This window comes from Stegastes partitus, unplaced genomic scaffold, assembly GCF_000690725.1.
Source record: "Stegastes partitus isolate 25-593 unplaced genomic scaffold, Stegastes_partitus-1.0.2 Scaffold1949, whole genome shotgun sequence".
NCBI lineage: Eukaryota > Metazoa > Chordata > Actinopteri > Pomacentridae > Stegastes > Stegastes partitus.
The window spans coordinates 1-24,847 of record NW_007579680.1 but is presented as its reverse complement, the minus strand read 5'-3'; the positions used below and the strand labels follow the sequence as shown (position 1 = coordinate 24,847).

Below are 24,847 nucleotides of genomic sequence, written 5' to 3'. Positions count from 1 at the left end.
CGGAAGAGCTGCGGAGGGAGAACCAGCAGATCCCTGCACCGTTTCTCCATCAAAGCTGCGGTTGTGAACGGACCACGTCCATCAGGAGGGATATTGAGCGTTCAGCCGGGTCAAAGCTACCTTTGTCGGTGAGCATTTAACGCCTAAAATGTCCGCCAATGGCCGGGCTCGAGCTGAGCCAGGTAGTCATTCCAGAAGGCATGCTAGCTTTAGCCAGCTAGCAGGCTAGCTAACTGGAACAGGAAATGCCAGAGACCGACTGACGCTGCCAACTCTGTTCCTGTATTTTACATGTATTCATGCGTTTTACCGCTGCTGGTCACTGAACATTGAATCTGCGTTAGTGGAATTAACCATTAACGAGGTGTTTCCGTTATTTCGAGAGTCCGGTAATGCTAGAAATCTTAATTAAAACACGCCACGCTGACACGGATGTATAATTCACTGTTTTCAAGCTAAAACATCCATCTGTTAGTCCCGACACTTGTGGCCTTGCCTGCTTCATTGACGCAAACTAAGCGACATTATCTGGGTTAAACGAGCTGTACTGAAATAGGTTACCCGTGCCAGCTGCCCCCTGTTGCCTTGACTACATTTGGACCTCAGTCACACCTGAGTGGACCCTCTCCCTCTCAGGCCTGCTCAGATCATTCATCACATGGATGGGTGTGGTTGTCCTGGGGGAGACAGTCCTGTCATGTAACCAACATCAAGTTTTCAGGCTGCTGTTTCTTCCTGGTCTGGAGCTTCCCGAGATGAATGGAGCCACGTCTCCTGCAGCCTCTGATTGAAGACAGATGCAGATCGCCCACATGGTGCTGAGGCAGGAACTGGCACAGAGAGCTTTTGTTCTAGATAGATGCCCAAGCTGTATTCCTGTCATCCTCAATTAATTGGATCATTTTCTTGATTAGGCGTGGGGTATGATTTCTCACAGCTAAAGTTGAAGGCTACAACCTACAGCTATTTCACTGTATTGAAATGTTACGACACAGAAATACAACAAATGATTAAACTGAAGAAACCAGAGCAGTCAGAGTTTGTGCATTTTTGCTGAAAAACGGACTCAGTAGACTAATCAAATAATGGGTAAAGTTCCACACTGAAGATAGTCCAGAGCCAGCTAAACACTGTCACATTTATCTGCTCCAGACCATGGCTACATGGTGTGGAGTGCAGGTGTACGTACAATACAGCACAGTATAATAAAACAACAACAATGGAACCTTGTGGGGATGAATTACAATATTAGGGCTGATTTAACAGATTCATCATTTGGTTCCTCAGCATGAAATGATAATGCAAAAAGTGATTTGTCCTGAAAAAACAATAATGATGTTGTAAGATAACCACATTTTTTCTGAGTGCTGTAGCGTCATGCTAACTTCACTTCATGTTTGTAAGAAATGGGAAGTGAATTGTTCCATTTCTTACTATAGAGTTGTGTTAGATGGGCTCACTTTACATCCAGTATGGCTATGATGTACAGGAGGAAATATTACAGGTCTTAGTGTAATAATAAGTCTTAGTGTCACGGCACAACATGACAGTACAGCTGAGTCAAAGTTTTCTAATGTTTTTTCAGATCAACAGCACAAAATCTAAAGATTTTTTGCTTGCAGTTTTATAGAGCAGAGATTGGAGATGCTGGAACTAGTTTTGTTTTCAGTTTTAATGGATAAATGACTTACAATGCCTAATGAGAGATAATTCCATACATATAAACAAGAAGATCTCATTTTTACCAACCATTGGGACACAAAAGTGCAGTAAATTGTCTAAACACAAGTCCACAGACAGCTCACGGGTTTTCACAGTGTCCTTCTTTATTTTTTCAGCTCTGTCATTAGAGGCAGGGCTCTAGACTGCAACGAAAATGGTCACACATGCAACCTTTTTTTTGAGTGTGTGACCCAGTAGCATCTACCACAGCCTGCAATGTGAGACGTTCGGGGAACATCAGTAAATGTGGTGTCTATCGATGAGCACCTGTGACCAGGTGAGGGGTGCGGCTAACTGACACTGTTGGTTGCACCGTTGCCACTAGTGAAAAAGTTGGTCTAGGTCCCTGAAAGGCCTTGCTCCTTTCTATGTATGTACAATAACAGGTCTAAAACAAAGCGTTACCTGTTTTTCAGAGTGTGTGGCATAGGCTCACTAAAGATGTGGAGGGCAGGCGTGGGACAGAGCATCCAAGTGGCTGTAGATGACGGAGGGGATGACTGGGAAACTGACCCTGATTTTGAGGTATTTTCATCCTTTTCCTCCTCCTTTAGTTCTTCACAATCCTCCTAAACATCCTCCATTCTTCACTCTCCTCATCACTGTTTATTCTGTGTATTTGCAGAATGATGTGTCGGAGAAGGAGCAGCGCTGGGGGGCCAAGACGGTGGCCGGCTCAGGACATCAGGAGCACATAGAGTGAGGGAACTGAAAATATATTTCACTTATATTAACTACAGTATGGGAATGTCCCCCTAACCGTGTCCTCCTTTGGCGTAGTATCCACCGGCTGCGTGAGACGGTGTCAACCGAACACACCAGCTTGAAGCAGAAGGAGCTGGAGGCCATGCCCAAGGCCTCAGAGGGATATGGAGGAAAATTTGGAGTGCAGCAGGATCGCATGGACAAAGTAAGAGACTGAGAGAGCCAAGGATGCAAATTTTGAACAATTTTCTCATCCGATAAGCAGCAGCCTCAGCGATCAATAATTGATTAGTCAGTGACACATCAAGAGCTCAGTGGACATCATGTAATTGCTTTGAATGCGGTCACATGATATAAGCTGCTCCAACAAGTTTATCATGTGATATGACTCAGCAATCAGCCACAAGCTCACTGTGTGACCACTTTAGCGTACTGTTGGCATTAAGCATCACAGGAGTCTTTCTCATGGTGGCACTTTACTACCTGACCTTCCGCAATAGTCTCTGCTGGCTAACTGCTGGTAGCCCGAGTGACCTCCTTTGGTCCGTACGGTGTTAAACAGTATAAAGTGTAAGACTGGAACAAGCAGTTATTACAGCCAATCTACAATACATTTTCTGACATACACGTCCTTCATCCCTTGGCTTACCAGGAAATGCATTTTCAGTTGGTCACATTATGAATGGCAATAAATTATTAACATCATATCACCAATTTAGGGCTGCAGCTAATCATGTGTGGACTTTTATAGTTTTGTGGCTTGAAAAAATGACTAAAATAGTCATCAGTCATTAAACTAGTTTCAGATTGTTTTTCTGTCGATCGATTATTCAACTAATAATTACTCCTAAATCCCTGTAATGTCATAAGAGTCTAAAAATATAGCCTTAACTACAACTAAGACTTATATCAACATTTCAAACATCTTATGAAATACGAAGACAAAGGAAGTTTTTTTTCTTACATTTCAGTTAATCTCAAAATAATTGGTTGCATTTTTTTATGCTTTGGTGAATGCCTCTTACATTAACTTCATGCTAATCAGGCAAACTGAAGCTACAAGTAGTATTTTAAGACAATATCTTTAGTCATCTAGTACAAGTTTATGCTTTTACTGTCAAATTTTAGAATAGACTCAAGTTTCTTGGCCTGACTGAACCTGTAGAACAAGTGTTTCATCATAATCTGGTGTTTACGTCCAGTAGTAAATCACTTTGTCATCCTCAGTTTAATTAGGAGTTTATTTATCTCTTTGGTTCCACACTGATTAGACTTCAGCTCTCGTTGCTGATGTGTGCAATCAGAGCAAAGTACAGATCAGTCTGTCCAGTGTTCTGAAGGAAGTGAAGTGTTTGTCCTGTACACAGTTGCACTACACGGCAGAAAAATCCACCGTGTCGTTTTATTTGTTGTCTTTCTGGTGCCATTTTTTCTGTGAGGGGAAAACTAGTTCTGCAGTTGCTGATCTTCCTGCAGCTGAAACTAAATACCAACCAGCACGTTGCATCCAAAACATTTTACAAATTTCAGATTGACATCTGAGTCCTCGGAGCCTTGGCAGCACTTCCCATAATGCTAGTTTCAATGTGTGTGAACAGGCTGAGTCAGTTGTGGCCGTTTCACACTTGATAATCCTTCCTGGCAGGCAGCTCTGTCCGTCCACACCTCTCTGGCTCTGGGCACTGTGGTCGCTGCAGCATGAATGTGATGACCCGAGCAGTGTTTACACCACACTGTGCATCTGTGATGAGTCAGACGTCACCACCTCAAACTGCTGGCTGTGTTTCCAGCTCTGTTGCTCTTTCCACCGTTCCTCCCCTCCTCAAATGTTGTTGTTGTTGTTGCCCTTTTTTGTCTAAAGCCTCAACACACAGGAGCTTGTTCTACATTCTGAAGTTCGAATGCGTTTGTTTTCTTAAAGTATCTCTGCTGTGTGTTTGTGTGTTTGCAGTCGGCCGTGGGTCACGACTACCAGAGCAAGTTGTCCAAGCACTGCTCCCAGACCGACACCTCCAAGGGCTTCGGAGGGAAGTTTGGAGTGCAGGCTGACCGCGTCGATCAGGTATTTCCTGTGGCTGCCCACCACTCAACTGTGCAACAACATCTCATTCATTTCGCGGAAATGACACACAGCTGGGCTTTTGATGTTTTTTTTTTTTGGTTTTTTTTTTAGTTTGTGGGATTAAAGCAACAGTTAAATAACAGCAAACTGAAATCAAGGCTTATTGCAAAACTGTGCAGCACCGTGTTGATGAACATTTAGCTAAAAGTGGTGAAAGGATCTTTGAGAAGCATTTTAGTAACACATCATCTGTCAATGTGTTGTTGTTTTTGCTTTTTCTTTTTTAATTCAGCTCGTTTATTTGTTTGTATCTCCTTTAGCAGTGAACATATAAAAACATACATTAAATATGACACTAAAAAGTGTATAAGAGCAAAGTAAAGACACAAAAAACAGCAATATTTTCTCACTGACTACTTGAAGGAAGCTCAGTTTTAACGTTTACCTCTCGCCTCGTGGGTCTCATTACGATAGATTATGACTGTCATAGGAATGAAACGATGGTTTATTCCGTCATCCAGGGTGCAGTTGTTAGTCTACCTGGGGTTGAACATTAAATATTTGAGCGTAAATTAAAATTCATAATTAGTCGGGCTTTAATGAAGCAAAGAAAATCTTAGTTGACCAAAATTAAACGAATCGAAATAATGAAATTACCAATGAACATTGTCCCACCAATGAGACTTTAGTCAAATTAGAGCACATCGACCAGCCAGTCCACTTGGAGACACAACAGCACTAATATTCAGGCAGCAAAAAACTGTTACACCCAAATAAAATGTCCCAACCATAAATATTTGTGCCAAAAAACAAACGCCTACATAGAAATCCCGACTCTTTTCTTCAGCAGCTTTTTCTCTGTTTTTTTTAGTCGCTGTCCTTCGCATCTGCATGAAACGGTTGTTATCGGGCAGTTTGTTTGTAAGACGCAGAACAACAGATGTCACTGAGTAATATTTAGGAAAGAAACACGCTGTGTTGCTTCAGATGACATTTTGCATAAATAACAAAGAGCAAGATTTCCGTTTTGTCTCCGCTGTTCACCATGACAGCCTTTTGTGCTTCTCATTTCCATAAGTACAAAAAAAACCCAAAAACAGTGGAGGAATAATTCAGCAGCCCTGTTTCATAAAATCAGATGTGTCCTTAAACACATCCACATATCAGAGTAAGAGGTCAGTGGAATGATTGCTTTGCTTCTTTCTCTCTTTTCCAGTCAGCTGTTGGGTTTGAGTATGCCGGGAAGACGGAGAAACACGCCTCGCAGAAAGGTGATGTCGTAACTTACTGTCTTTGTGCATGTCTGCCTCTGCTGCACATCACCCACAATGAAAAACAACTTCAGTCATATGCTGTGTCCAAAACAGGGAAATAGCTTCTTACTCAGTGGACACGTTAGTGATAAACCTCTAAATTCACAGTGTATGTTTCCCCCTTTCTGCAGCTGATTAGGTTTTGTAAACTGCGTAGCCGACAGAAGACACACGTTACAGTCGCAGATAGTTTGATGAGCGTTTGGCTCGTGGCCAGCTGTACTACATTCACTCTTGTTGTGCCGATCAGTCGCTCTGCTCTACCAGGATCCTGCTGCACAGATGGACATGTTTGGAAAATATGTGAATGTTAAACATATTTAACAGTAACCAGCAAGCCTTGGAAGAGGGTCCATTTTGCAGACATCTTACCAAGGAATGTGCAGGTTGTGTTCAGACAGAGGCATGTTGTTCGGCTTCATAGTCGGGGCTCCAGACTTACTGTTTACATTTGGAGCATTCAGGTGTCTAACTTTTATTTAAATACGCATATTGTTATTTTATTTTTGTTACAGTCAATAACACATTTATAGCATTGCCTTTGTTTATAACTCTTATATACATTAAAAATGCAGGTTTGTTTTCTCTTTCATTGAAAAATTCCATTTGATGTTTATCTATAATCATTCAGCCCTAATGTTTGGCTAAAATGGTTGCAATCTGGAGCCCTGGTTGTGGATTTAAATGTAGACAGTGCTCACTTTCATCTTTAAAGGACTTTTTGACTGTAGAATCATAGCCCCTTTTTACTCTGAGAAACTATTGTTCCTACATAGCATGGGCGTAGATTTTGAGGATCGAACACTTAATTTTCTACAATCTGAGAATTTTTCTTCATCCGTTTTTGGTGAAAATGTTTTTTAAAACCCAATTAAGTTCAAAATATAATGGAGTATTATGTAGTAGAGTGCTTTTGCATTACTTTTAATTATTTATTCTCCTGTAGATCAACTTTTCTCATTTAGTATCAACTTTGGTGTCTTCAGTTTGGGACAGTAATCCCTCTATATGTGCATACGGCTCCTTTTCACATTAATTCATTGACCTTTAACAGCTTCTGTTCAAAACTTTCTGCACATTTAGAACACATACGTATCTGAAGAAAAAGACCTCACCCTTTCAGAGGTGTTATGTTTTCCCACCGTCCTCTGTTAAATCTACGTCTGTGCTACAGAAATCAGAACTTTCAGATTGAGACTAAAATTCAAGACCACATGAGGTGAAAATGACTGATAATGCTGACAGCCTGCACTGTTTTCAGTATGAACAGTAACCTGGTGCTCCTCCGGCTTCTTAGCTTCTAGTATTTTAAGCTGCATTCTCATGACTCCATACTGTCGCCGTCTTTATGTTGCCTTCATCTCCTCCAAAGTCCCGATTATTTGCCCAATTCCAGTGGTTCCTCATTGGTGTCAGTGTTGAACAAAGATTTTCCTCCACCAGCAGGACGCCACACAAGCCGTGTTTCCATACAATTATCAAGGAGCTCTGTAGCAAACTTGTAAGATCTTATGGTTTGTTTTCATTAACTGATTTGAAGCAAGTAACTATACAATGTAAAATACTATCTAGTACGTCAGAAAATGACTTTTTATGTCCCAGTACATAGTATATCAAATGTAATGTGGCCAAAATACCAAAACGCCCAACTACAGCTCGTTTTACACTACAACACTGAAAGTTTAAAGCACATTATTGTGATGAGGTAGTATGTCCCAATGTATGTGTACTGCATGAAACAGTTGGTACTTTGTAGATGCAGCTGCAGTACATACTTTAAGGAAAACGTATGCAAATTGGAATCCAGTCTTTGTTCATCTCCAAGAGAAAAATGGAGAGACGACGTCAGGAATTTATTTCAGTTGGTCACGTTGTAACTCGTCTTTCATGTCAGCTGGTATCGGCCATGTTTGGTTCTGTCCAGAGCCTCTAGAAGCAGAAACACCTCATCCGAATAATGAACTTCTCCAGTGAAGCTCAATAACTCTTTTTGGAAAGAGTCAGGTACCACTTCAAAATTGCACAGATGAGGAAAGTTGCAAGTCTTTTTGGGTTTTAACCATAAATAAATGACAGAAAATAAAAAGCAACACAGTTCAATGTAAGAGGAAAAAGTCAGATTCAGCGATAACCCTTTAGTAATTAGTGGGGTTGTAGTTTACCAAAGAAAATCTTGTTCAACTGTTCAACTGATCGATTGATTGGTCACAGGGGGGGAAAAAGCCTTCGTAGCCTAAATCAGTTATAAATCAGCATAAAAAGCTCATATAGCAGCATATCAAGGCAATGGAAGTGATTTATTTTAGACTGAAATGATAACAATAGACTGGGAGCAAAACAGCACAAGAACTATTAAGGAATATAACAGAAATATAAAAAATTAGGAAACTATTTTTAATGCTGCCATTTCATTTAACTTTCTAATGTGACTCTTCTAAATGTTCTTAAAAATGTGTGATGGAAACACGGCTACAGTGTTCAGCGCTTCTCCTCAGAGGAGCTGTGTGATGATAACTGTGTTTCTGTCAGCGTTAGTACCACTAAGTATTATTAAAGGGAAGTTTGGAATTGGGCTTCTCCACGACCACTGCTGCCATGCTGCTTCACCCTGACCTTTGACCCTTGCCCCCCCCTTGCTTTGCTGTGTAGACTACTCCACTGGGTTTGGGGGTCAGTACGGCGTGCAGGCAGATCGTGTCGACCAGAGCGCAGTGGGCTTCGATTACCAGGGCAAAACCGAGAAACACGAGTCCCAGAAAGGTTTGTCGAGATTTCCTGCTGCCACGCAGCTTTTCCATTAACCCGGGGGGATGTGGAGAAAACACACACACACACACACACACACACACACACACACATATATGTATATGTATATGTAAAAAAACTGGGCCTCACACAGGTCCTGGCAAATCATGTTGTTTTGCATTTCTTCCTTCATTCCTCTGCCTTCGCCTGCAAACAATGGCTTCTTCTTTTCACTCCTCAGTTGCTTGTGTGATGTTTGTTTTCCCCGGAGTCAAATAACACATCCTGGTGACGGTGTTTGTAAGATATCGACCACACACAGCACATTTTGTAAGCAGATGAGAGCTTCAGCTCTAAAATGTTGACTCCATTAACGTGTCGCTGCTCCGTCCTCCACTCAGGTTTCAGGTGATTGACACAGACTCACCACTGCCTCGTAGTCTGGAGCTGGTCTGTGGTTAGACGTCACCCAGCTGGTGGAGTCGGATATTATTTTATTTTTGAACAGGCCCAGCTTTGAGAAGGTGTTTGGTTTTTGTCTAGCTTAGTTATGGTTCATTCCATCTCAAATCATCAGGGTCTTTCTGCTCGACCATCTCTGATTTGCTTTAAACTTTATCAGAAACAAATATTTAGAATGGAATTTGAGAAATTTAAAATTAATATATTAGCTAATGTTTTTCGCAAATTTTTCGCACATTGAAATTTGATGGTTTGTTTATGTGATGATATTTCAGGAACTATTTAAGATAAAAACCTCAGATTTCTAACTTCAGCTGTACCACAGAAGCAGTCATGTCGGTAGACAGCCTAACTCAATGATGCATGCATTCAACATTATTTGTCTCAGTTCTATTTTAAGAACTATTTTGAAACTATAGAACTCTATTTTACGTGGATTATACTATCTGCCAACACTTTTGTTTTTTGTGGTACGACTTGTCATATCTGCTCAGTCAGGTATGGAAGTTAAACCATAGTAACTTTATCCCATTTTTTTGTGACCAAGTATTTTATATTAAAAATATTCTGTATGTTTTGTTTTTTATTATTGTGACATGCAGCCCCATATGGTTCAGAAAATATCATCTGTTGACCTCTGCAAAATCATTTTTTTTGTTAATATGTGCTCAAATATGGGACTTTTCATGACAGCCTCAATTTTAGGATTCTGAATCAATGACATAATGAGAAATGGCAGTTAAACATCAGGCTTTTATCTTTGATAGTTCCTGAGATGCTGTGGTTCAAAAATGATCTCAAATTTTAATGCACCAAAAAATGTGCTGAAAGTGAGTCGATGGGTCATTAAACAATATTTGTCTATTTGATGTATCGAGCTAAAATTTCACAAATATCTTTATGAATATCCATATTTAATGCTATAAGAACGTCTGGTCAAGCAGAAATTGTTCAAAACAATGTGATGACTTGAGATAAAGAAATACTTTCTCTTTTTCTTCAAATCCTAAAACTCCTGACATTTGCTTCGCAAGTGTTTGTTTTTGTCTCTCGACTCTTCTGTGAGAAATACAAAACAAGACTAAAAATCATGTTTCCATGAGTCAACAATCCACAAACGAAAGAGGCATCTTTGGAGAGAATCATTTCCTCTTCAAACTCCTCTTCCTTTCTTGACTTTGTGTTTTCTTTTCCCTCCTTCTCTCTGGGTCTTTGGCAGATTATGCCAAAGGCTTCGGCGGCAAGTTCGGCGTCGAGACCGACAAGGTGGACAAGAGCGCTGTGGGCTTCGAGTACCAGGGCAAAACAGAGAGGCACGAGTCGCAGAAAGGTAGGTAGAAGAACTAGTTTTCAGTCATATTCTCCATAATTTATTCAGCACCGTGACAGTTGAATCACTCACAAACACAAATTGTGACATCTGATCGTGGTATTATCATATAAACAAATAAAACTGAAGGAGAAAGCAGAGAAGTGAGTCCCGATTGTCAACATGAGCTTTCAGGGTCAACTAGTAACCGATAATTGGAAAGGATATACATTTGTAGTAAAATATAACATTAGTAGTGCAAACTTAATTTAAGTGCCTTGGTGTGTTTATGTATTACGTTTTTAATTAAAGGAGCACTTTTCAACATTTATTCCGATGTAGACTGCAGGTATAAATGTGGCATTTCTGCTACACTATCTGTATTATTGTTTTCATAACATTAAAAATATCAACCAGCTAATAGTGACGTATGTTGGTAATGTAGTCTTTGTGTTCACTGACACAAACATCTGGCAGTGGAGGAGCAAAATCTTGCTGTCACTTGATTTGAATTGAAAGAAGTGTTAATTTTCCTCTTTAAAGGGATATTTGACTGTTAAACCCAATATTGGATAAACGCTGTAAATAGATCCAGAGTTCTTTTTCTTCTTTGAGACACTCTGGTTCCTACATAGCACTGGAGTATAGCTTGAGAATCAAATATTTCGTTTTTTGCCTTTTGGTTCATTTTTCTACATCAGTTTATGGTGGAAATGTTTTTATTTCTGTAAAGGAAAAGTTCAGGGACTCGGTTGCATCAGTCATAATATTCCTACTTTATAATGACAAGTTACAAAAGTGTTTGGCGACAGAGGAACAACCTCTGACTGTCACCTGAATATTTACTTGCAGTTTGTTCTCATAATAGTGCTACTTTATATTAATGGTATATTGCACTTTTTTATGCCACATATGCATCTCAAAGTGGTTCAACATTAACAATAACATACAAAATTAAAAGCAGTAAAAAATAAATACCATTAAAAAGCAAGTGTGCAAAAAAAACCAAAAAAAAAAACGCATATATTGTAGCTGGTGATTTTAGAAGAAGACCAGGTTCAAAAGATGTTTACAAGTGCCCTTTAAAGTTTCATCTGATCCGGCCTCTCTGGTATCTCTGGGTTATGCTGGTCCACAGCTGAAAAAACTACATCTCCAGTTTACAACTTGATGTGGTTTTGGTTTGTCAGACAGCCAGTATCATCAGTGAAAACTCTAATAGCTGCTGCTGTGTTGTTCGTAGTTTTGTGTGTCTGCAGGGCCTCAGCGAGTCGCACCCTCAAGTCTGTTCTGACTTGTCTGGACTCACTGTTTAACGCAGCAGAGCAGGGCGACCTGTAGCTTCTTGCCTTACACACCTTTAAGTTGCAGGTTGTAGGGCTGATGCCAAAGGTATGACTGACCTTAAGATTTCCCCACAACGCGCCTGGATGTGTTTGCTGCCTCCGTTTGCATACGTGATATGAGCTGTGATAACAGTCATCTTAATGCACCGCTGTGAAAACAACTGGGAATCTAAAACTTTACATGTGTAAAACCATGTGGACAATCTGAGAAGCATTGTTAACCAATAAAATACAGTCAAGTTTAAATTTAATGCAGATTTTGCTAAATGTGTGTCGGGTTAGAAGCAAACAAACTAATAGATGAGACAGATTGGACTTACTGCAGGTTTTGGCAGATATTGTATCAAATCAGTGAGCAGACGTTAAATGGTGATATTTACAGTCTCAGTGTAATAAAGCACTGTGGTTTAGCACATTTGGATCACGTTATTTCATCTAAAATCAGTTTATCAACAGAAGAACTAAGAAATGTAACTATTGTAAAATAACTATTGCAGTTTAAAATGACATACTGTGGTTTTATTCCTTTCATTTCACCACAATGTAAAGTTCAGACACGTGAACAATCTGAACTCCAGGCACTTTCTGGGGGTTAGTTTTTTTTGCTCTGCTCGTTGCCTGTTGTGCGCTGACATGTAGCCATCACTTTTCAACACATCAAGTCCTGTGTTGCAAACAAAATAGACATATTTTTCTCGTGGAGCTCCACAAACACACAGACTGATGCACAGACATGTCAGTGTTTGTTTTTCTAAATAATAACAAGCACCTCTAACTAGAAGAAATATGTTTCTGTTTCATCATTTCGAGTACCTTACAACGTAGCAGTTAGCTGAGCAGTTCAATGGCAAAGTGGGATAGAGGGTTGTTTATTCATCAGGCCATTCCTGACCATTTATTTTATCTACATTCAGTTGATCAACAGGAGAACCATTATAAGGAGACGTGCTATAATCACCAGATAACCAAGTTACGATTTAGACATGATGTTTTGATGCCCGTCTCTGTGTGTATTGCTTCGTGCAGACTATGTGAAGGGCTTTGGAGGAAAGTTTGGTGTGCAGACGGACAGACAGGATAAATCTGCGCTGGGATGGGACCACCAGGAGAAACTACAGCTGCACGAGTCCCAGAAAGGTACTGATGTGGTTTCTGTGGGGTCTGAGGGGATGTACATGAGGTTTGAACTGGACGCATCCAGAAAATACTGAGATAATCCTGTTTATAGCCAGTAAATACTATTCAGGTGTCCTGCTGGTTGTTTCATTGATTAGGATAATGATGCTAAATCAAATACGATCCAGAGCTGAAGCTTGTTAGTTTATAGTATTTATACATTTCTGCACATTTACAGGAAGTTCAGAAACTATAAATAAATCGTCATGTGTAAATATGTAATGTTCTCGGTTACAAATTCTTACAACGGCTGTCACTCTAGTTCCTACATAAGAGATAAAACCTGATAGATTGCACATTTTTTATTGTTTGAATTGCAGAAGACTTTTGCCAGAACTTTAAACCGGGTTCATTTCCACCAAACCTTCACACGTCGCCTGCTTTGATTGTGTTTCACTGTAAAACCTTCTTCCTTCCTCCTCAGCCCTGAACATTCGCTCTGATGTGGTTTCGTTGTGGCTTCTGTGTGGCCTTTAAAAGGTCGACAGCTTCCTCAATCTACATGCAGAAAAAAAAAACTCAAGAGGAAGTGAAACCACAGCTCAGATTTATATTTGCATGTCAGGCTTGTAGCTGAGGCTCTCACACAGAAAGTGAAGGAATCTACAAGCTGAAAACTAAAAGGGGTTCAGATATTCGCAAAGCTGCAAAAAGCCTTTTTTTTAATAAGTTAAATTGTGGCTGCTGTTGATCTTCAATTTTCTGATAATCAACGCCAATCCATGCAGCAAATTAAAAGGAGTAAAAATCTGAGTTTCTGAAAGTTTTCTGTCGATTCTTTTCTCTCTGCAGTTGTTCTTGTAGCTGCAGTGAGCCATAGAAAAGTTTGCTCGACTGAAATCAACCCACTTTTCAACCACTTGATTGGTCACGTTTCTCAATTTCTAGATGGACTAAATGGAGCACAGTGCACCGGGCGCACTCTACCTGCAGCCTTATGAGCCTAACGGAATAATAAACAAACATCAAAAGCTAGAATTTGTCGCATATTAAATCATTGTTGAGAAATATTGAGAAACGTAAGGCAGACAAGTTAGCTGCCATTTTCGATGATCTGCCACGTTGGTCGTTGACGTGAGAAGTTTAAACTTTTTGTCCATCTTTTTGAAGAAAATGCCGCCACACTGACGAATTCTTTGACCCGGTGTCAGCTAGTTTAGAGCCGACTCAGTAAACATGAAATAAGTTGGTTAGCTGTCTCAGTGAGGTTGGATCAGTTCAAAGTTGTGAAATCACTGAGTCTGTTCCTCCTGCTGCCAGAAATAATGGATTAATCCTGAAATGTTGTTAATGTAGTACTTTTCTCATCCTGAAAGTAACCACAGATTGTCCAGTCAATGAGAATTTGGTCTGATGAACCAGTTGATCAGTCCAACTGGAGCTACTGTCATTGTATAGATGGCAAGAAACCAAATTTAAGCTCGAGTTAGCAGTGTTTGCTGGGGCTCAGCTGTCCCCCTCTACTGCCAGTAAAATGAAAAATTCACCATTGAACACCTGCAAATATGGCAATTTGTTGTCTAACAGTGAATGTAGTATGTATTGTGTAGCCTTTTTTTATCCACTAACTGCTTTGTTTCCAGCCAGTTCCCATCACTCTACAGGCGACCTTCACTTTCATGGAAATATCATACAGCAGCAGAAAAAATGTCAAATTGTAGTTTTAAAATGTTTAGAGGTCGTCTATTGGCCTGAACCAGACATTATTACACCTTATATCTGTTATTACTAGTGTTAAATAGCACTATATAGCACTTTTCATACAAATGTCATGTAACACAAAGTGCTAAACATAAAGAAATAAAACATCACATTATAAATGAAGGCCTTAATAACAGAAGGATTGAGGAATAATAGTTTTTAGTTTTCAGTGTTCAGAGCCAATTTTGATCTGCGGTCATGCATTCATGCAGACTCGAGCCTCATTTTCAAAGGCAGCCGCAGTAAAAATACATGCAACTTGGCATTTTCGTGGCAGACAAGGCGTTTGTTAACTCACAGTGACGCGTCCAGTCAGCAAATGTCACGAATATTCTTAGAAAGCCGGTACAGAGCGGACTGAGGGTGTAGATCCGACCAGATTTCCTCCAAGAACATAACGTGTCTGCTTCATGTCACTGAGCATGTGGCCGGCCGGCTGCTTCATCGTCTCTATATGTGTGTGTTTTTCTGTGTATATTTCTGTATGTGGGTTTGTAACGTGTGTTGCTGTTTGTGTGTCCACGTGTGTGTGTGTGTGTTGTGTTGCAGACTATAAGCGTGGGTTTGGAGGGCAGTATGGGGTAGAGGTGGAGAGGCAGGACCAGTGTGCTCTGGGCTATGAGCACAAGGAGCGCCTGGCCAAGCACGAGTCCCAGAAAGGCACAGAAACCCCCCCCTGAACACACTGAACACCCTCCCCCCCGCCTCCCCCCTTTATCACACCCGCCTCCCCCTTGATCAAACCCCTGTCGGTCCTCACCCCTGCTTTCCCGGAAAAATACTCCCTCCCCACCTTAGCTTCTTCGGCACCGTCCTCCTCCATAACGGCCCTGCTGCAGCCCTCACACCTCTGCAGCACTAACTGATAAACGTTAAAGATCAGGCTGTTCATGTCAACAAATCCCATGAAAACAAGCAGTGTGTTTTCTCAATGCTTCCGCTTTGAGAAAACTATTGCAAACAGGAGGAAACAGTGCAGTTGTTGGAGAATATTTTGAGCTGTGATTTACCTCTCTGAAGCAGTTTCTGGGCCTTTGTTTTTGCTTCTATTTCAGTTTTCTTAACTATGGACTCATGTTTTACTGCAATATAAAGTCCTGCACCTCTATAGAAACAACACAAACATGACTAGAAGTAGAGAGAACTCAGAAATATGTCCTGTCACACAGTTCTAATGCTGTAAAAAATTAAAAAAAAGAAGCAAATTTCTTTGTTTTAAAAATGGGGGAAAAAAAACTTAAAGTTTACATCTGAAGTTCTCACAAGTGTTGGCAATAGTGGAAAATAAGGGTGACTCCACATACCATAGATATTTTCCTTTTTCTTAAATGTATTTTTATTTTTTTTACAACTGCTGCAAGATCATATAAATTGCTAGTTTTGTTTTTTTCATGGGATTTTTGACAAACGACTAAAATATGTAACTATTAGCAATCGTATATAACAGGGGTGTCCAATCCTGGTCCTCGAGGGCCACAGTCCTGCATGTTTTAGATGTTTCCCTCTTCCAACACTCCTGATTCAAATGGTCAGGATCGTTATCAGGCTTCTGCAGAGCTTGATGATTAGCTGATCATTTGAATCAGGTGTGTTGGAAGAGGGAACCTTCTAAAACATGCAGGACTGTGGCCCTCAAGGACCAGGATTGGACATCCCTGCTATATAATAATCAGTAACTTCTGTCAACTACAAACAAACAAGCAAACAAACAAAACACTTATTTGCCTCTACTAATGTTTAGCCATGCAGATAGTTCTGGTTTAATTTTTCATGTTTTTACAGTGATGGAAAGTAAATTTACTCAAGTACTGTAACTGTATTTTGAGTATTTCCATTGTCACCATTACATTTATTCGATAATTTTAGTTACTGTGCAGGTTTAGTTTAGAAATAGAAAATATACTCCACAAATAAATTCTGATGTAATGCTGTAGGTGACGTTAAACCTTTATTGAGCCCCGAGGAGATACTCAAGCAGCAGATATAAAGGAGTTAAATCGCCTTTACCAGCTGCACCATTAAAATGAGGAACACATTAATGCATCAGTAATTATATTCCAATAACAGATATTATTCTGCAGAATGAGTAGTGAAGTAAAAACTTAAATGCTGGACTTTTTTTTACTTAGAACACAGCATTTCTACACTGTGGTTTTGGTGCTTTTACTTAAGTACCATTGAATAGAAACCTTGGATTTCTTTCTTTCTTTTTTTTTTTTATTTTTATCTTTTTTAACCAGAAACTGTTGACACAGACCTCAAAGTCTCAGTGGAAGATTTTTTAAATAACGTTGGCATTAAAAACTGAAACTATCTGCTTGGCTGCATACATTTTCTCTCACATGAACTGACTCAAAATTACAGTTTAGTCATCAGCTGAAGTTTTTGCTGGTTTTTGTCGATCTGTGCTGCTCAGGTGTGGCAGGTTTCTACCGAGTCTTTAGTCTTTATTTATTTTTATTTTTTTAGCAGCACTTGAATGAAACGCTTCCCCATCTCCCCCCCTTCACTACAAACAGCCTTCACTTTGGGCCAAGTGATGTCAGTCTGTAAACACTTTAATTGAAATATCCCCCTATGCAAGCAGAAAAAAAAAGGTCGTCTTCTTGTTGCATGAGCCATTTTATACAGTGTAAGTGGACTCATAGTCTAATGCGGTGTGTATTTATCACTGACAGTGTATCACCTCGGCCTTCACCTCCCCGATCACCTCCCTCTGCACTGCCACCATGCTGTTTGTTTGCTTCTGCATCCATCCATTCATTTTGTGCATGACGTTGTTGCGTTTCATGAAGCCTCCTGCTGCAGAGACATGGCTGATCTTCAGTGCACAGAATAAGCCGAGATGGCTGCTCGAGCTTATGTAAAGACTCTCCTATCAGTCCTGCAGTCAGTTGTTTCTTTTTTATTTATTTTTTTTTGTTCCTCCTCTTTACAGGTTTGCATGAGCTCAGCAGCCCGTCCTTTGATTCCAGCTGTTCTTTCTGTTCTGAACTCCTCCAACCACAGTCTGTTTCATCTGAACCTGCAGACCAGAGAGGGGTTTTTCAGACCAAGCTTGTTATTGAGTCACTGAAGAGCCCAAATTGAACCCTCGTTGGTGCTTATTTTCTGTCTGCTCTGGTTCTGATGACGTTGACTGAGGTGGTGTCACTAAACATAAAATAACATGTCTCTCCTGTTTGTTACCAGATTATTCTAAAGGATTCGGAGGGAAATTTGGTGTCCAGAATGACCGCATGGATAAGGTAAGGAGTGTTCAAAGTGCAATCAAAAGCTTCCAAGACTGCGTTTTTAAAAAGCAAGACCAGAGGGCTGTACTACGAAGTGAGATTAGTGGGTTAGCTATGTTGAGCTTACAGCCAGAGTTTTCAGTACCATGAAGGTGGCTCTCTTTTTACCTGGCTAGATCTCCATGGTAACTGATGCTGTGGAGCTAACCTCGGGAGCAGGTTATGTTCAGAGTTTCAGATTTAAATCAGCAGGAAAGAGCGTCTCCCTTTAACCAGATGGTTTCCTGACTATTATCTATGAGCGATACAGATTCTCAGCTGAGGGAATGTGTTTTATCTGCAAACATGCTGAGTTGTGCGTTACCAATATCACTGAATGAAGCTGTGTAGTTACAATATCGCAGAGACGGAGACCAAGCGCTCCGCACAGGCAGTACTTGGCTGCTGATGCCAGTTTAGGTTGGCGAGTACATATGTATCAAGTCTGTGTTGACAAAGAAAGTTTAAAACCACCTTTATGATACCTGTAATCTCTGGCTTTCGGTTTTGTCGATTCAGCTTACACAAACACAGCCTGGCTATGTCAGACTTGCTTCGTAGTATACCCCTCTGATGTAAATTTGGCTGCCGTTCCTGATGAAATAGTCTCCTTGTGCAGCGATACACAGCTCCCAGTGCTCCTGCAACACTTGTAATAAGCACTAAATGTTCTCAACTTTGTTATAACATGAGCCGTCATTTTACATTTCTAGCAGTGTAACCCTGATGGGGCAAATTCACAGTGCACAACCACGTTAATCCTGAAGTAAATAATGAACAGGTTGGGTGGTCTTGGCTGGTGACAGACTATAGTGCCAATTCACAACACGTCATCTCAAAGCACTTGCATATTGAAAAGTTTCTAACAGACTCCTGAACACTTGCAGAAATTTCAAGAGACTTCACACAATGGAGAAACCCAACAAATCCAAAGTTTCTGTTTGACTTCCTTTGAGCAAGCCTGCATCAGCACTAGAAAGAAAAAAACCTGCCCTATACCGGGAAGAAACCTCCAGCAGAACGAGGCTGAGGGAGGGCGGCCTCGCACACGTTCCCTTTCCTGTGCAAACGCAACAGCAACAATCTCAGATTTTTTTTTATTGTGATATGCATCTGTGTGTGTTTGTAGTGTAGTTGTGTGAAGACAATTGTCTTACATCTGAATCTGTGTTGTTGGACAGAGCGCAGGCACGTTTGATGATGTGGAGAAGCCGACGCCATCTTACCAGAAAACCAAACCTGTGGAGGCTGGTGAGTTTTTATCATCATCATCAGTCTCTGAGCCCGAAGTTTTAGGCAACATGTGATCTAACTTCACTTCTTCATCAGCTGGCAGCAGCACAGGAAGCATCAAGGCTCGCTTCGAGAACATCGCCAAGCAGAAGGAGGAGGAGGACAGGAAGAGGGCCGAGGAGGAGCGAGCGCGTCGACAGGCCAAAGAGAAGCAGGAGCAGGAGGAGGCGCGCCGCAAAATCGAAGAGACCCCCAAAGCTCCGTCTCCTGCCCCGGCTGCTAGCCCCAGCCCCACCCCACCAGTGCAGCCTGCAGCAGCAGCTCCAGCCTACCAGGTCAGTCACTGTCTCAGCTTAAGTGTTTCTGCACAGAGCAGCAGCTCACAGAAGGTTTAGAGGAAGTTTAGCTCCTTTCAGACGGGCACCTTATTACGACGACCTTCTGATGTCAGAACAGCTATTATGATGAATGTTAAATGTACAGCGGCTGGGGCGCTGCTATAGCTCACCTGGTTGAGCCGGCGTCCCATGTGCAGGGCTACAGTCCCCATGTGCAGGGCATGAGTTTGAATCCCGCTCATGGCCCTTTCCCACATGTCCCCCCCCTATTCTTCTCCCCCACTTTCCTGTCTCTCTCTCACTGCACTATCGAATAAAGGCACAAAGGCCAAAAAAAAATAACTTTCCACTGTACATTTTTTTTAAAACATTATTGATAATTGTTAGTGTTGGGCATCTGTACTTGGTTCCAACTTAAAATGTGTTCCAACCAAAGGCATCATTAAGTTCAATTTTGCTCATCAGTTCTGAAACAAATTTCATTCATGCTACTTAAGAAACAGTGTATACTGCAAATCCACTGTCTGCATCACTGGTCATGTGAGCTGGAGGTCTCATGCATTCGTCTTCACAAATCATCATATCCTCAGTTAACTGACTCCACTGTGCTGCTTGAGTCGCAGGAAAACGTCACAAACTGCAAGATTGTCTTATAACAATTAACTTAGCAAGTGAATGCTACAAAACACTTTACACAGACATGATTGGATTTTGCTGTGGTTGCAGTAAAGTTGCCAACATAAACACAAAAATATTTAAAACACCAGAAAAGAGACGAATGACGCTGCATTTGCAGTTTCTAACTTTTATCTGCGAGTTTCAGAAAGTGTGTTGTGTTTGAATTAGTTGAACTCCAACACAAACGTTTCAAAGAAATTTATTTTATTAGGAATCTGTTAAAAAAAAAGAATACATATAGCAAAAGCTAAATGTTGAAACTTAATAATCATTCAACCTCTGATGTAGATGCTTGTGTGGTCCTGGCATCACAGAATAAGATCAAATAAACTGTCAAAAACAGGACGTGAACAATAACGTGTTTCTCTTATATCTTTACATATTTATTACGCTCTTTTCAACATGAGTGTTGCAGCCTTTGTTGACAGATTACCTTTGTCTTTGTAGAACATCGAGGATGTGCCCAGTGAAACTGCAGAAAACGGAGAGCAGCTGTACGAGTCGCAGCCACCGAGCAACCAATATGCACCGGAGGAGGAACTCTACCAAAACCCTGACGAAACCGCAGCAGCAGCAGGTACAGCTCTTTATCAACTCTGAATTGTTTCTGTAACACATAACAAATGTTAGAAAGTAACTTTAATGTCTACAAAGGTGGAAAATCGCCTGTGGTCAGTGGGGCAGGTCATTACAACATGAAAACACACATACACGCTGTGTGAATAAGGAACAAAATACAGAGCAATAAAGTGGAAAAAAAAGATTACAAGTTGAGTTTCTAGAAACTAATAGTCTGTCTGTGTGTGGGATTGCTGAGTTCTTATATGAGCTGCAGTGGTTTCCTTAGTCCCTCTGTAGACTTCTCACTGACCAACCTTTGTTCTCCTGCAGACGGGCAGCAGTACGAGTACGGCGAGGACGTCGGGGTAACAGCTGTGGCTCTGTACGACTACCAAGCAGGTGAGACTGGCGGTATTTATTGTCACATGACTCAAGGTGTGACTGGTGGTGACTCTGCCTGGGGAGGGATGTCAGGACTGCATAGTAAGAACCTGATCAGTGATGGTGAGCAGCTGTTCCACCTGAATATTAGATGGCTTTGTTCACTCTGCTCTCAAACCATCTGTCTGTAAAGCAGCGTCCCTTATAATTTGTAAGCAGGTGAACTGTTGAGTTTTGTCTTGAGGAGCTCACTCTTCTGGAACAGTATTTACAGGTCTGTGCACTCCTCGCCACATTGGATTGCTTCTTGAACATTACTCAGGTTGTGTTTGGCTGTTTTAACTTCAGGATGAACCAGTTTTTGTCGGAGTGTTGCTGTTGCTCTGAAGTGCATCGGGATGTTACACGTTTTTTTCCCCTGATATCTTTTTGCTGACTTCAAGAAAGCTCCAGTTGGGACGGTCACAGGTTCTAAGTGCTTCCTTAGTATGTGTGCTCCTTTTTTTGTCCTCTGTCTTGGTAGGAAGGATTTAAACTTGATGCTGTAAAGTTTTGATAACATCCAGCTTATGTTCCAGTAGGTGGTGGGAATCAAACAGTAGCTTCCCACCAAGGCAGAGGGAAAAGAAAACAAGCACAGACGTATTAAGAAGGCACTTAAAACCTGCGACTGTCCCAACTGGACCACCATGACATCAGCACGGAGAAAAAAATGAAAAGGAGGAACAACATTGTGATTCCATAAAATTTTCCAGAAACACTGAGACAAAAACAGGTTCATCCTCAGGATAAAACACAAGCTCATCAACACTGTATATGCAGCGAGGAGTGCACAGACCGATACGGAGCAGACTAAACAGCCGCTACACGACACAGGAGGTAACACTCTGCAGTCCACACATCTTAGGGACACTTCTGAGGACGGCTATGTACATCAGAAAACAGATGGTTTGAGAGAACAGAAGCAGAGGAGCTACATCAATTATCAGATACTTCTAGTGAGGCTTTGACATCCCTCTCCAGGCAGTTTAATTCAGTCCGTTCACACTGAGTTGTGTGAGAAAAAACACTTTCTAACAGTCAGTAAAAACTTGGGCAAGAAGTGAAATATATTCAGGAATCAAAAAAAATAATCTCTCCTCATAAATGTGCCAAAACAAATAAGAAAAAGTCATCGCTTAAACAGTTAGAGGAAGCCGACACTGTTGTTTGTTTTGAAAAGGCTACAGAGCTTTTGTGTTACCTGACTGTGTGCTTTACGATCCTTCTGATCCATATGAAGAGTTGGTCCACTTCTAACAAGCAGGGAAACACTCTGCAGATGCTACAGGAAGCAGAGATGATGTTACTCTTTGTGATGCATTTTAAAAGACCAAACAGTAGAGTGTTAGAACTGAACCACCACACAAACTGTACACGTAGATCCACCTGATTTGGATGTTATCGACCCACTAAATGGCCGTTATCATCTGTTCTGATCCCTGATGAACACAAAGTAATGTCGGGAACTCTTTGTGGTCGTGACAATGTTACTTACTCTGTGATTATGATCCGAGATGGGAATCAAGTCTCTTGGCTGAAAGTCGGCTTACTTGTGCCTCCAAATGTGGACTTTTGTTCCTCTTTGTAAGTGTAAAATTGCTTCTACCCCAACTTTCCATGGGTGATATCAGCCGACTGAGATGACTAGAAGGTGGAGGACTTGATCGAATGATGTGTGATGACTGCAGCTTGATGGGCTGAACGCTAAAGGCAGATACCAACAGACACAGTGGGGACGGTCCGTTAGGCTGCAGGGTTTTCTTGCTTAATTAATCTATAAACTACTAGAAAAGGGGGAAAAATGCCTCAGAAATCTGTCACTTAACCTCCACAGACATCCGCAGCTCTTTTCTCATTCGCTTCTTGTCTTTCTCCAGCGGGCGACGACGAGATCTCCTTCGACCCCGACGACATCATCACCAACATCGAGATGATCGACGAGGGCTGGTGGCGGGGCGTCTGCAGAGGCGCATACGGCCTTTTTCCCGCCAATTACGTGGAGGTCCGGCAATGATGACGCCAAGATGAGACGAGCTAAGAATCTCCCCGACCTGCAGAAAGAAAGAGGGAGACGTTTTTCAGATCCTTTTCACACTTTTCTCTCTCTTCGCCTCATTTTTTAACGCTTCGACACTGTGCGAGACGTCCTCAGGTCTCCTTGCCGGCTTTGTTTTGCTCCCTTTTCCATCCCTCTCCTGCCTTTTCCAATGTCAGACCCCCTCGTTTGTCTCCACGCAGCAGCAGAGCGACTACGACAACATATAGAACAAAGCTTTGGTCTGCTTTGTAGTAGTTAAAGCTGCAAAATGCTTCTCGAGGCCCGACTTTACAAACTCCCGTCTCGCAGCCCCAAAGTCGCCTTTTGCAGCTCTAAATACGTTTTCCAGATACCGTATTGGAGTTCAGCTTCACGACGTGTTGATCAGGTATCTTCACGTGTTGGAAATGCAGTTCAGTCTCACCAAAGATCAGAAAATAACAGAAACGAGCTTGAAATGTCTCAAGTGTGAGTCTTGGGCTCAGGTGCTCACTGTGTAGAAGCTCCACCTAAATGTAAGCAGGAGCAGTTTAAAGTGGATTATCGTGTATATTGATCGCTATTTACTGTCCAGTGCATCGATTATGGACCAAAAAGCTGATGACCTCCTCTGTTTTAGGAGTTTAAAATTCCCAACTGAAGCTGCACTTCAAGTTTCCAGCATGGAAAACTGAGCTTTGTTTAGAGCTTCATGTAGTACGAATACGTTCTGCCTTCTGCATCAGTTGCAGGATTGATTACAAATGATCAATAATAATCTTTTTACCTTTTTTCTGATGTTTAAATCGTTGCAGAATCACGGGGCCAATTAACAAGAACGTTTCCTCTCTACTTCGGCAACACAAACACTTCAGCTCATAGTATTATTTTTATCATCTGCTTCGAATCATGTACAGAGAGATTCATCGTTTATGATGCTTGAGAGAAATAATAGATTTGAAAGCATATTTTTGTTCCCTGTCGCCGTGTTTTCGTGAATGTTCGGAGGTTTATTCGTGTCATAATATGTCGATATGCACACGTGAGGGGACGAGCAAACAGTATGTGTTGATCTTTTAAATAAGCGAGTGATTTATCAGCAGTAAAGACGACCTGTAGACATAAACCAGGTGCTGTTAAGGGAAGAGGCTTTGCTGTATTATTCTCCAAACACTAATTATTTGTAGCAGACGGCAGGTTTGACAAACTGCCGTCTGTGGATCGCAGTAGTGTAGCGTAAAACAGGAGTGTGAGTGTGTGTGAGGGCTCTCAGTTATTCATCTTTGGGGTTTTATAATAAAAAGTGACCTTTTCAAATGTATTATTTTTATCTGTACCTCTGTTTGCTTGAGTCACATCATTACCTGCTTGTTCTTTTTTTTTAGATTCAATAAATAAACTATGAATAATACACTTGTTTTAAGAGCTTTATTGTATCGTCCTCAAGCTGTTAATTCACATAAACGTTTTATATATCGTATATATTACTGTGGGGTCTTAATGTTATTATTTAGAATAGGTAAAGCTGGATAATATTGTAGAGTGATAATTAAATTAACCTAATTATTTAAACTTGTTTGGTATGTTTAGAACACAAATGTGCTACAAAGAAAAAAAGTTTTTTATATTTTTGTTTTACTGGTTCAAACTCTAGCACAGCCAAAAGGAAAGAAATTTAAAAAAAAAAAACTAATTAAAGCCGCAAGCGGCGATGGACGGGTCCTCGCCCTACGCTTGTCGGTCTTTGTGCACGGCGGGGTGTGGGGCAAACCTGCTCCGGGCAG

The 24,847-nt window shown here is 41.1% G+C and overlaps 1 protein-coding gene across 5 annotated transcripts; it reads left to right on the top strand.

The window, feature by feature from the left end:
- cttn (cortactin) lies at nt 1–24,474 on the top strand. Of its 5 annotated transcripts, none has more exons than XM_008303166.1 (16): nt 1–128; nt 2,139–2,247; nt 2,348–2,421; nt 2,503–2,632; nt 4,379–4,489; nt 5,706–5,760; nt 8,452–8,562; nt 10,229–10,339; nt 12,691–12,801; nt 15,091–15,201; nt 17,734–17,789; nt 18,995–19,064; nt 19,143–19,381; nt 20,510–20,632; nt 20,950–21,022; nt 22,924–24,474. In XM_008303166.1, the coding sequence occupies exons 2-16, from the start codon at nt 2,164–2,166 to the stop codon at nt 23,058–23,060; spliced, it is 1,596 nt and encodes a 531-aa protein (XP_008301388.1). In that variant the 5' UTR covers nt 1–128; nt 2,139–2,163; the 3' UTR covers nt 23,061–24,474. The 5 variants fall into 5 exon arrangements, with proteins under 5 accessions (XP_008301388.1, XP_008301386.1, XP_008301385.1 ...); XM_008303164.1 differs by having other exon boundaries at nt 20,510–20,636; nt 20,954–21,022; XM_008303163.1 differs by having other exon boundaries at nt 20,510–20,639; nt 20,954–21,022.
- The last annotated feature ends 373 nt before the right edge of the window (nt 24,475–24,847 follow it).

Excerpts from the sequence above, each read along its gene's own strand:
- cttn (XM_008303163.1), top strand. The coding sequence starts at position 2,164 with ATGTGGAGGGCAGGCGTGGGACAGAGCATCCAAGTGGCTGTAGATGAC. Across the intron at positions 2,633-4,378 it reads AGCAGGATCGCATGGACAAA|TCGGCCGTGGGTCACGACTA; the intron begins GTAAGAGACTGA and ends GTGTGTTTGCAG. Across the intron at positions 17,790-18,994 it reads AGAATGACCGCATGGATAAG|AGCGCAGGCACGTTTGATGA; the intron begins GTAAGGAGTGTT and ends GTTGTTGGACAG.